Below are 12,523 nucleotides of genomic sequence, written 5' to 3'. Positions count from 1 at the left end.
TCTTTTCAGAAATAGTTTATGCATTTACCAACACCATGTATTAATCTATCCTCTCTGGTTTGTTTTTTTCTACATAAAGGCAGAATGTTCTATATACTGTTCTGCACCTTTTTTTTTTTTAATGTTTATTTTTGAGAGAGAGACCAGAGTGTGAGTGGGGGAGGAGCAGAGAGAGAGGGAGACACAGAATCTGAAGCAGGCTCCAGGCTCTGAGCTGTCAGCACAGAGCCCGATGCAGGGCTCAAACTCATGAACCGCAAGATCATGACCTGAACTGAAGTCGGACACTTACCGACTGAGCCACCCAGATGCCCCCTCCTTTAAAAAAAAAAATTTTTTTTTTAATGTTTATTTATTTTTGAGAGGGTTCTGCACCTTTCTTTAGTCACTTAACAACATACCTGGGAGGTCATCCCATATCAACATGTATGTACTGAGTTTCCTCATTTTGTTAATTAAGGTTGCTCAGTGTTCTACTATATGACCATCCTATAATTTAGTTAACCATTCCCTGATTAATGGGTATTTTGGTTATTTCCGACCTTTTGTTATTATACACGTCACTGTTGCCAGTCACCTAGGAAGACTACAGGATAAGTGTCTAGGGGTGGCTGGAACAAAGAAGAGAAGGACTTGGGGTTTTCATAGCTATTGTGGCATTAATTGCCCTTCTCAGAGGCACTCCCACCAGCCAGGCAGGAGAATGCCTCACCCTGTCACCACGTCGTGTGGGGAGGTTAAGTTCCTTTTCATATATTTAGGAACCACTTATATTTTCCTTTCTGTGAATTTCTCTCTTCATATTTTTTGCCCTTTTTTCTGTTAGGTCATTGGCCAGCTTTTAAAAAATGTTTATCTACTTATTTTTGAGAGAGAGGAGAGGCAGAGAGAGAGAGAATCCCAGTCAGGCTCCATACTGTCAGCACAGAGCCCGACTTGAGGCTCGAACTCATGAACCATGAGACCATGACCTAAGCTGAAAATCAAGTTGGACCTGTTTCTTATTTCTAGGTACTTTTCAGTTTTTAGGAAAATTAGTCCTGTGTTTGGGATATGAGAGGCAGATGTACCCTGAGTTGTCATTTATCTTTTGGCTTTGTTTCTAGTGCATTAAAAAAAACTTTTTTTAATGTTTATTTAGTTTTGAGAGAGAGAGAGAGTGAGCAAGAGAGAGAGAGATCAAGCACGAGCAGCAGAGAGGCAGAGAGAGAGGGAGACAGAGAATCGAAGTGGGCTCCATACTCTGAGCTGTCAGCACAGAGCCCAATGCAGAGCTTGAACTTCTGAACCCCAAGATCATGATCTGAGCTGAAGTCAGACACTTAACTGATAGAGCCACCCCAGTGCCCCTGTTTCTGGTGCGTTTTAATTTGTGGGAATGTTTGATTTTTATATACTTCAGTATTTTACTCTTTTATCTTTCCGGGTTTGTATCATTTCTAAAAGGCTTTTGCGTCTCTGAGATGATATTTTAAATCCTTTCATAGTTTTATTTTTTATAACGAAATATTTGATCTAAATTTATCCTGTTGTAAGGTGTGAGATAGGGGTCTTTGTTTCTAGGTTGTTCCACAACTGTCCCAACAACTTAATAATCCATCTTTTCAGTACTAATTTGAGATATTACTTTTATTGTACACTAAGTTATTATATGCATTTGGGTCTATTTTTAAACTTTCTCTTCTCTCTCTCTCTCTCTCTCTTTATTTATTTATTTAGAGAAAGAGCTTGTGCAGGAGAAGGCCAGAGAGAGAGAGGGAGAGAGAGAATCCCAAGCAGGCTCTGCACTGTCAGCACAGAGCCAGACATAGGGCTCAATCCCATGAACCATGAGATCATGACTTGAGCCAAAATCAAGAGTCAGACACTTAACCAACTGAGCCACCCAGGCACCTCAGAACTTTTTGTTCTGTTTAATTCATCTGTATGTTCACATGCTGGTAACATGTACTGTTTTAATTACTATGTCTTTATATGTTTTAATATGTGGTGAAGCTGGTTCTCACTCTCTACCCTTTTTTACCCTCCACCCCCTGCCTCCGGAAATTTCCTGGCTCTTCCTGCTTGTTTGCTTTTCCACATGAGTTTTCAAATCCACTTGTCTGGCTCCCCTTCCCCTGCCCCCCGCCCCACTACATAGGTTGTGTGTATATTTAATAGGATTGTGCATATTTATAAATTAACTGAGAGAGAATTAATATCTTTATGATGCCTTCTGCTTGGCAGCATACTGTGTCTTTCCATTTGTCCAGGTCTCTTCTTTTTGACTCTTTCTACAGATCCCACACATTTCTTATTACGTTTCTTCCTGGTGACTTAAGTTCTGTGATGCTATCGTAAGTGAGGCTTTTCATCCTGGTTTCTAGCTGGTTATGGCCTATAAATATTAATTCTGTTATATTAGTTTTGAATCCAGCTCACTTACTAATTCTTTTATTGCTTGTAATAGTTTCTTAGTTAACCTTCATGGGTTTTCCAACTAAAAATTTATATAATTGGTAATAAATAGATAGTCTCTTCCTGCCCAATTTTTATACTTGTTTATTTTTGTTGCCTAGAACTTTCAAAACAATGTGAATATTAACAATGATGATGATGATGATGAATAATCATTGAGCACCTGGGTGGCTCAGTCAGTTGAGCATCTGACTCTTAATTTTGGCTCAGGTCATGATCCCAGGGTCATGATCTCATGGGTCAGGGAGCCCCACATCGGGCTCCACATTGAGCGTGGACCCTGCCTGAGATTCTCTTTCTCCCTCTACCCCTCTCCCTGGCTCATGTGCTGTCTTTCTCTAAAATAAAAAAAAAAAAAAAGTAAAAAATAGGGGTGCCTGGGTGGCTTAGTGGTTAAGCGTCTGACTTCAGCTTAGGTCATGATCTCACAGTTTGTGAGTTCAAGCCCCTCATCGGGCTCTGTGCTGACAGCTCAGAGCCTGGAGCCTGCTTTGGATTCTGTGTCTCCCTCTCTCTCTCTGTCCCTCCCCCCGCTCAAAAGTAAATAAACATTAAAAAAAAATTTTTAAATAAAAAAATAAATCCTTCTCCTCCTTCTCCTCCTCCTCCTCATCATGAAATGGATATCCTTGTTTCATTCCTGACTTTAATGGAAATTTTGCCATTGTTTTCCCATTAAGCAAGGGGCTGATTTTTTAGTTTAAGGGAGTATCAGTCTGTTTCTGTTTTTGTAAGTACACTGGATGTTGGCTTTTATCATATGCTTCTTTAGTATCTGTTGGAGATGATCTGATGACTTTTCTCTTTTGATTTGTCAGTCTTCTCTCTGTATCATCTGTCTCTTGACTCTTGCCAGGCCAGGAGCTCTTGAGTGCAGGGATGGGACCCGAGTCCCTATTGCCTTGTGTGAGGCTATCTCAAATGAACAAATGAATGGATGGTTCTTTCCTATACATTAACCCCCTTGGTAGTGGGAAGGGTGACACATTCACAGGGCCAGGACCCCAGCTATGTGGTGCTGGTGTGACTTACCCCCTGGAGCGTTCTGCTTCTTCCAGGGACATGTAGGTGGGGTGAAGTTCAGTCCCTAGACTGGGCCTGCAGGGGGACCAGCGGTGGTATCACTCAATCCCACTCATACTTGCTAAGCCCCTGGGCCTGGCCTTCAGCTGGGGACTGGTACCTCAGAAGGAACTGGGCCCTTGCCTGGGTCCTGCTGAGGGCAGTGGCAGGTGTGTGTGCTAGACGCAGCCATTGGCTAGCCTTGTGGCAGTGGCCCAGGCTGTGGGTGGGGCTCAGGGGTGCTACCAACTCTGGTTCCTGGAGGGCTTCCTGGAAGAGATGTGAGCTGGCCGCTAGGAGGCCACGGGGGTGCGGGTGGCAGGTTTCAGACAGAGAGAAAAGCCTATGTGTTCAGGGACCAGGCAGTATCTGGCCTTGCCTGGCACATGGGGCACAAGGGAGACAGCTCAAGGACAGTGCTCGACCCCATGGCATGGGAGACCCACAGAGGGTTGCTAATCGGGGAGCTGTGGCTGGGCAGCCTTACCTCTTACTTGTGCCCGTCTGTCTCTTCCAGGTCCGGACAGGGCCCTGCTGGCTGGCCTCTGCTGGCAGGAACCATGGCAGAGGCCGGGGATGCAGCACTGTCCGTGGCTGAGTGGTTGCGGGCACTCCACCTGGAGCAGTACACTGGGCTCTTTGAGCAGCATGGACTGGTGTGGGCCACCGAGTGCCAAGGCCTCAGTGACGCCCGCCTGGTGGACATGGGCATGCTACTCCCTGGTCACCGCCGCCGCATCCTGGCTGGCCTGCTCCGTGCCCACACGCCCCCAAGCCCTGCACCCCGCCCTACCCCCCGGCCCGTGCCCATGAAGCGTCATGTCTTCCGCTCACCGCCTGTGCCTGCCGCTCCACCGGAGCCACTGCCCACGGCCAGAGAGGACGAGGGGCTACCCACCGCCCCACCCATCCCACCCCGGAGGAGTTGCCTTCCGCCTGCCTGCTTCTCCGCCCCATCCGCAGCAGCCCCAGACCCTGTGCTGCCCCCACTGCCTGCCAAGCGGCATCTGGCAGAGTTCAACGTTCCGCCTGTGCCCCCCCGCACTGGGACCCCCCGCCAGCTGGTGAGGTGAGTAGATGCCATCCCTGGTGGGAGGAACATGGGTGGAGGATCCCGGAAAGTGGAGAGGGAGTTTGTGGCCTTTGGCAGTAGGGTAAGAAAGGCACCTCGGTGGAGGGAACAGCATGTATAAAGCCCAGAGGGGGGAAGTACTATCCTGGGGCACTCTGAGCAGACTGGGACTAAACTGTTGGGTGAGTGTGGGTGAGGCTGTGGATGGCATTGGTGGGAGATTCTGTGAAGGCCGGTGGGAAGCCAGAAAGGTTTCAAGCGGAATGATCGGATGAAAGCTGGATCGGATGGATGACTGGTGGAGGAGGAGGCTGGGTGACCATTGAGAGGGCTCAGGCCCCCAGGAGAGGCCCCCACTTGGGCTGTGCTAACAGGGTGGAGAGAGAAGTAGGCAGATGGAATGAGAAATTGGCCCTGGAATGGACGGGGCTTGGGAACGGCCTAGACATTAGCAGAGAGGGCATGGGGAGCCACATGGCATCCAGGTTTCCATCTTGGGTGGATAGTGGTGCCATCCCTGATCTGGGGATCCAGGGACAGAAGTGTACCCAGGGAAGAAGTCTTGGGTTCAGTTTGGGGCTTGGGGAGTATGAGGCCCTGGGAGGTGGGAGTACCTTCCGAGTCAGGAGGTAGCATGTGGAGGACACAGTCTAGGATGATGAGCTGCTGTTGGGGGAGCAGAACTGGCCAGGGCCTGGTGCTGTGCTCCTGTCTCCCGCTCCACACTGCTCCTGCCACATGCCCCCACATCCTGAGGATACTTCTCAGGCCACAACCTATTGGCCCTCCCTCCTCAGAATTTTTCCCCGTTTCCTGGCTCCTGGTACTTCTCGTTTCCTTGAGTTTCCTCCCGCTTCTATGGATGTTCCATTTTAACCTCCTTCACAGATGCCCTCTCTGCCATTTGCTGGGGTGCCCAGCTGGGAGGGAGCATCCCCAGCTAGTGCTGGATATATCTTTGGCGGGTGTAATGGAGATTACTGCAGTACTTGGACCAAGTCAGCCTAATCTGGGAAAACTTCTTGGAGGAGAAAGGGATGTACAGAGAGAGGTCTCTTGGTCCCTATGTTGGGCACTGTGCTAGCTGCCTCATTTCCATGATCTTGTTGCTCAAACCTTCTGGGGGATTTTTGTCTTGTTTTCAAGCAGAGAAACTGAGGCTCAGAGAAGGGAGAGGAGCACTAGCTGGATCCATGCCAAGTGCATGCTCAGGGAGCCCCTGTGGGGAGAGTCTGGAAAGTTTTCACCACAGAGAGGAGAATTAAGTAAGGGGGCCTTGAAGGCCCAGCCATGGCTGTCGTGTTTTGAGGTTTGATTGGTGGAAGCACAAGAAGGGTTTGTGCCTTTCCTGAATTCACACAACTGGGGACCATACTCGGGTCCCCTAGGAGCCTGGCTCACTGTTTAGATTGGGGTTTCCTGGCACTATTGTGCCCTCTGGTGGCCATTCTGATGCATGCATGAGCCGTTTTTATTTCTTTTAATTCCATCAACAGGATGGGGAGTGGTGGGGGGGAGAGAGAATATGTGTGTGTGTCTGTCTATTTCTGTTTGCCCATCTGTCTCTGGGGGTGGGAGAAGGTGAACAAGGACAGAAGACAGAGCCCTGTCCATTGGGAATTCTCAAGGTCTGAGGAGGCAAACCCCTCATTGAGGGAGTGGAGGCCTGGATTCCTGTTTCAGAGTCAGAATACCTAGGGGCAGGCCTAGCTAGCTGTGTGACTGATTAGCAGCTGCCCCTCTGGGCCTGTTTCTCCATCAGGTGCCCTCCTTGGCCTCCATAGCCCTCCTGGTACTGACATCTGCATTCAGGAGACTTGGCAGGATAGAGCAAGCGTCCTGTCTATGCTCCAGGGTACCAGCCTCCACCCTCAGAGCCTTAGTCTGAACTTAGTCACTTAGCCAACCTACGGGGGAGGCCAGGCTGCCATGCTCAGTAATCTGGCCCCTTGTTTTTGTTTTGTTTTTTTCTTTTAATGTTTATTTGTTTTTTTTTTTTTAGAGAGAGACAGAGTGTGAGCAGGGGAGGGGCAGAGAGAGAGGGAGACACAGAATCTGAAGCAGGCTCCAGGCTCTGAGCCATCAGTACAGGGGGCTCTTTCTTAAAGTAGAGTGTGATGGGAGGTGAGCTGCCAACCCTGGCTTCCTTGTCCTGGGGTCTTTGACATTTGGAACAGTCAGTCAGCATCTGCAGGTCCTAGCACTCTGACTTCCAGGGTGTACAAAATCTTTAAAGCCAAGTGGTAGAAAAACTCACTGCAGATGGAACTTCATGTATGTGTAACAGGTGAAGGCTGGGCAGGGAGGAGACCAGGATGTAGCCTGATTGTCTATCCCTCACAGCCCCTCCCTATGGAACCTGGGCTCCATGGTGCACATTGGAAGGCTCCTCAACCTGGCCTCCTCCTGCCCCCTTTGCAGGAGTCCCTTCTTCCTGATATGGCCTTTGGGTCCTTGCTTACACCCTTTAGTAACGGGGTTCTCACTCTCTGAATCTTAAGACCTTTTACACCGATTCACGTGGTGACTGAGCGAGCATTTCTGCCTGGCTCCAGGCCATCACCAGCCTCCCCGGTGGAATTTGGGAACTATCTGCTGTGTGTGCATGTGTGTCCTCTTGAGATAGTGACTCCACGTGAGGGCATGCCTAGCCGGTTGGTATGTGTGCACTGATAGGTGTGCATGTTTGTGCAAGCTGTCAAGGTAGTCACGTGTCTGTGTATTTATGTGTCTGCACACGTTTTAAGGGAGGCCATTTGTGATCCTAAGATGTACATGCGAGTGGGCATTTATATGATTTCCATGGTTACTTGCGGTGGTGTGTGTATGAGTTCATCCGGGCCCGTGTGCACACGTACCTGTGCCCGTGTGTGCTGGCACAGTGGGGACGCCAACAGCATGAGTCCATTTGTGAGTGCACGTGCTGTGTGTTCTTTGCGTAGCCCCAGGGGTGAGCCAATGTGTGTACACATGCTGCAAAGCCCACTAGGGTCAGCTCTGTTAGGGCCAAGATTCTTGTTGATTTTGTTTAGTGCTGAATCCCTAACACCTGGGACAGTGCCAGGTGCCTTGTTGTGTGTGTGAATCGATGACGACTGTATGAGTTTCTGCACTGCCCAGTGCTGAGCACGTGTGCTACCCATGCTGACCCAGCACCCAAAGAGTGCCCTCAGCACACACCGGACAGTAGACCATAGGGTTAAAGGGCCCCGCGCTCACACCCCAAATCCCTTCCTACTATGCAACCTGTGTCACGCCCGGACATCTTAGAAAGGCAGAGGCCTTCGAGGAGGCAGGCAGAAAATGAGCCGACCCAACTGGGTCAGGATTCTCAGAACCAGGCTCACCATTCTGCCTGGCCTGGGAGGACCCCACTTCACCCCTCACAGGGTCCGCACCCCCACCATTGTTTAAGCTTGTAATAGGGAACTTGCCGATGAGTCCGGAGATGATGAGAAACGCCCAGAGTCACATGGCCCAGCAGAGTGGAAGCCAATGGTCAGACCCTGCCTCCTGGGCCGGGGCCCAGTCTACTCAGCTTCAAGTATCATAGATGTGGACCCTCTGAGCCTGCTTCCGAGTGGCAGAGGGGTCATTTCTGGGCCAGGTGTTCCAGGGTCACTCCACAGAGCCCCTCTCAGATTGCTCTGGGCCTCAGTTTCCTCCTCTAATACCTAGATGTCTGGAGATACCTTCAAAGAGGAAGTATTTGCCCAGAGGGGGCAGCTGCCAGCTGGAATCACACTGCAAGGCCTCCCACCTGTACCCTTAACTGCCCTGCAGCCCAGCCAATCCCTGGTCTTCCTGAAGGCTGATCACTTGTTGCTGGGGCAGAACTTGCTCCCTTCAAAGAGCCTCTTTCCCAGCCTCTCTGGGCCTCCTTGTGGGGGTGGGGAAGGAGCAGCCAAGTCCAGAGCTTCCTGAGTGTCTACTCTGTAAGGCCCTGCTTGCCAGCACCGGGGTGGTTTGTCCCATTCCAACTTGGGATGGGGGGGCAGGCTGGAGGCGGGGAGGAAGTGTCTGCCCCAGGGGATTCTGGGTGACTTTTCTCTTTCTCAGTGTTTTCAGGAAGTGTGTATTGGCCAGGGCTGCAGGGGGTGGGGGAGGAGGAGAGCAGGAAGCCACGGGAGACTAGAGCTAGATGTACACACACACACACACACACACACACACTCACTCACTCACTCCCAGACAGATCCAGTTTTACTCAGAAACACTCTCAGATAAGTGATCACAGCCACTCAGAGCCGTACCTGGACCCAGACACGGCCTCAGACACACCCAGGGAACAGGGGCCTGGCTGTCTGCTAGACCAGCCCTGGTCAGACGAGCTGCCTGGTCAGGCACACAGCACTCTCTCGAGCCGGAGCTGTGGGAGTCCTCTGGCCCAGGACCTAGTGGACATCTGAGGGTGAGAAAGGGGAAGCTTTGGGCTGGGCTGTTGGCGGGGGTGGTGGGGAGAGGCTCCTTCAGAGGGTCTGGGAAGGCAGGAATCCCTGTCTGTCTGTCTGTCACCTCTGGACAGAGTTTTCTGTGGTACTCCTGCCCCCCTCCCTTTTTTGCTGTCAGAATTTTCTCTCTTCTTTCACTTTCTCCACATCTTCTGTTTTTCTCTTGCCCTCTCTTTTTTTCCCCTTCTCTTTTCCTTCTCTCTGCCCTGGGCTTTTCAGGCCTCTCGTCTTCCCATAAGCCTGTCTCCTGGGCCCACTGGGAGCCCATGGTACCTGAGAGACTGCCCGTCTGTGGGTGTCTACCCTTCAGGGACCTGGTGCTGGTCTCCTCAGTTCTGGCTTCTTTCAGTGTCAAGTTCAAGGGTATTGTGGCTCTGGGAACCTCCTGCCTGAACCCCTTTGCCCTCCCACTGAGTTCAGGATAATAGGGAGACCAACTGAAGGCTAGCACTTAGTTGGTGTGGTTCCTACCCCTCTTCCCCAGGGCAAGCAGTGTGGCGGGTGCCTATGTTGTTGGGGGCTGGGCTGACCTCTCCCCCCAGTTGCTGTGGACCCCTAATGAACTCAACAACCCTGTGCTTAGATCAGTGGGGACATAGAGATGCCTCTAACCAGGTCCTGTCTGTGCACCCAGCCTACCCTATGCCCTTGGCTCATCTTTCCACAGTGTTCAGCAGACCCCTACCTACACCTTCTCCTCCTGCTAAGACAGCCCTGGGCGGGACACTCAGGATGGGGGGATGAGCTCAACACAGTCATGAGCTCCCTCAGGGATAAACCTCCTCACCCTTCTGCCCTTAGTAAACAGCACAGGGCCAGACCTGGGAAGCATGATTAGCTGCCACAGGAGGGCTGGGCCTCTGTCTCCTCCTGCCCACTACAGCACGGCTTGCCTGTGGGAAAGCTCAGTGTAGGCCTGGTGGTAGGCATTCCATGAAGGACCCAACAGGCTGTGTGAGCTTAGAGGAGGGAGCAGTTGAGTAGACCTCCTGGAGGCATGTCCTGGGTACAGTGGAGCTGATGATCTGGATCATTGTGGGGATTAAATGAAAAAGCCTCCCAGAAGAGTGCTTAGTACACACTGGGTACTTAGTAAGTGGTAGCTGTTGTTCCAGGAAAAAGTGCTAAGAGCTGAATGAAGCCTTGGTTGCGAGGGTGGGTGCCAGGTTAATTGGGTGCTGCTCTATGGAGGGGTAGGGGAGCTTCTGACCTTCTCTAGTGATCAGGAAGTGAGTGGGGTGGTGGTCATTCAGTCATCAATACATACCCTCTGAAAACCCCCTGTGTTGAGTGGTGTCATGATGTGGAGGGAGATTGGCCTGCCTGAGAGGGCTCACAGCATGTGCAGAGGCTGAGAGGCATTGTGCAGACACTAACCAAGTGAAAGCCCAGCAAGGGCTCTCCATGCTGTGATCTGGGCAGAAGTAAGAGAACAGAGGCAGGGGAATGCTGGAGGGGTTGACCTTTGGGTCTCATAATGGAGAAGGAAGGACAGGGGCAGCCACCGAGGAAGCAAGAAGCACAGGACTGAGGCCTGAGCCCTCATAGCCAGGGCACAAATGAGGAAGTGGGCAGCTGGGAAGTTTTGCCCCCATGGGGAGGGGAGTCAGGGTAAGACATGGATGTGTTCAGGTAATTGGGCCTCATCCCACGTCTCAGTCCTGCTGGCGAGAGTCCAGGGATTGAGATTGGGCTAGGTCCCTCCAAGGCCTGTGCGACACTTTAGGGGGAAGGTCTTGAATCCAAGACAGGGTGTAGGCCTGGGTCCTTGGTCCTCTGAGGTCAGTTCAGTGAAATGAATATTGATAGACACAGCTATACTGAGTGGAAGTATGGAGGGTGGAGGAGCCCCAAAGAGGCCCCAGCCCAGCCTGGAGCATGAGAGGAGGCACAAAGTGGAGGAGGAGGATGTACAATTTGGACAGAGAAGGGTGTTCCAGGTGGAAGGAACAACATATGCCAAAGCCTGGAAGTATGCATTTATGGAATGCAGCTCAGGTAAGCATGGCTGAAATGTGAGCAGGGGATGAGTTCAAGGCCAGCCTGAGATATGTAGGGTGCCTCACTCTGTTGGTCCATGTGCCCTTATGGTGAAGCCTGGTTCCTTTGGCCAGAGATTGATGTAGACAGAAAGATATGAAGGGAGAGCCAGGGGCCACCCTAGGGGAGGAGGCCATGAAGCAGGTTCCTGGCCCAGCCTGTGCTGTCTGAGCCTCTTTCATCACAGCCAGGGTGAAAGAGTTGTGCTGATGACCCGTGGTCATGACTCTTCTTACTGAATTGTCAGTAAGCCTGGAAGCATATCAGAGAGGAAACTGAGGATCAGAGCTATAGTTAGCTGCTTTGTGAAGTCAGAAACTGATGTGTAGTCAAGCTGGGATTTGACTGTGTTCAGCCTGGCTCCAAAGCTCTGCCTCCTTTTTTTTTTTTTTTTTTAATGTTTTCGTTTTTGAGAGGGGGAGGGGCAGAGAGAGAGGGAGACAGAATCTGAAGGAGGCTCTAGGCTCTGAACTGACAGCACAGAGCCCGACGTGGGGCTCGAACTCATGGACCATGAGATCATGACCCGAGCTGAAGTCAGATACTCAACCGACTGAGCCACCCAGGCACCCTCCAAAGCTCTGCCTCTTAGCTAGACAGACCACACATCTCATTTTTGCCTGGGACAGGCCCTGTTTATACCTGTTGTTCTGACATAGTTACTAACAGTGCCTCTTTTAACTGTCAGAAGTGTTCTGGTTTATACGATTAATTATGTGGTTACCCTACTCTTACCCATTCTGACATGGGACCCTCACATGTCCCCTAACCCCCAGGTTTAAGGTCAGCTGTGTGTATTTGCCCCAATCCAATAAAACAAACCTCAGGCTGTGATCCCATCCTGGGGTGGATCAGCCTCTGCCCCGTCCAGGAGTCTCCTGGTCTTGCTATGGGCATAGTGAGTAGAGCAGATGTGTCCATATGTCACTTGGATAGAGGAAAAAGGGACTGAAGGAGCAGGGGAGCCAGGGCTGGGGGGCAGGTGGAGGCCCCCTAGAGGACAGGCCCATTGAGCTGTACTCTTAGGTACACACAGGCTTTCCATGGGCTGAGATGATAGAGGGTAGTGTGGAGAAAGCAAGCAGTGTAAGCAAAGGTTTGGAGGGAGGGGCCACTGAGCATGTGCTCATGTTTGGGGCTCAGGGTTGGGGCCAGTCTTCTGATCTGTTGGATCAGAGGTCAATAGGAAACATCCCAGCTGGACCTCAGCTGTAGATTGGAGCTGAGGCCGCTCTTAGGGTTATAGGCACTGACGTCCAGGACTCCAACTGGGGTGGGGGCACTTTGTGGGCACTATCCTTTCCTCTGGGGTTTTCCCACATGCTGTGCCTTCCGGATACCACTTCTCCTTTCCTGGCCTGGCCCTGACTCAGCATGGCCCCGTCCCCTGTGGTAGGCAGGCAGAGGTCAGCCAGGAAGGTTCCTGGAAGAGGATGATAGA

The 12,523-nt window shown here is 51.3% G+C and overlaps 1 protein-coding gene across 6 annotated transcripts in view; it reads left to right on the top strand.

Moving 5' to 3' along the window:
• ARAP1 (ArfGAP with RhoGAP domain, ankyrin repeat and PH domain 1) overlaps window positions 1-12,523 on the top strand; it is a 67,102-nt gene that overhangs the window by 21,077 nt on the left and 33,502 nt on the right. For 5 of the 6 annotated variants that reach the window (XM_060607680.3, XM_060607679.3, XM_078433116.2 and 2 more), the window contains exon 3: window positions 4,037-4,588. In XM_060607680.3, coding sequence (XP_060463663.1) covers window positions 4,080-4,588 — 509 coding nt within the window. In that variant the 5' untranslated portion in view covers window positions 4,037-4,079. Of the gene's footprint in view, window positions 1-4,036; window positions 4,589-8,652; window positions 9,003-12,523 lie in introns of those variants that run through there. The other variant, XM_078433118.2, reaches the window with a different exon arrangement.

This window comes from Panthera onca, chromosome D1 (genome assembly GCF_046562875.1).
Source record: "Panthera onca isolate mPanOnc1 chromosome D1, mPanOnc1 haplotype 2, whole genome shotgun sequence".
Classification (NCBI taxonomy): Eukaryota; Metazoa; Chordata; class Mammalia; order Carnivora; family Felidae; genus Panthera; species Panthera onca.
Note: the sequence above shows the minus strand (reverse complement) of the source record. Positions and strands in the feature narration are given on the sequence as shown.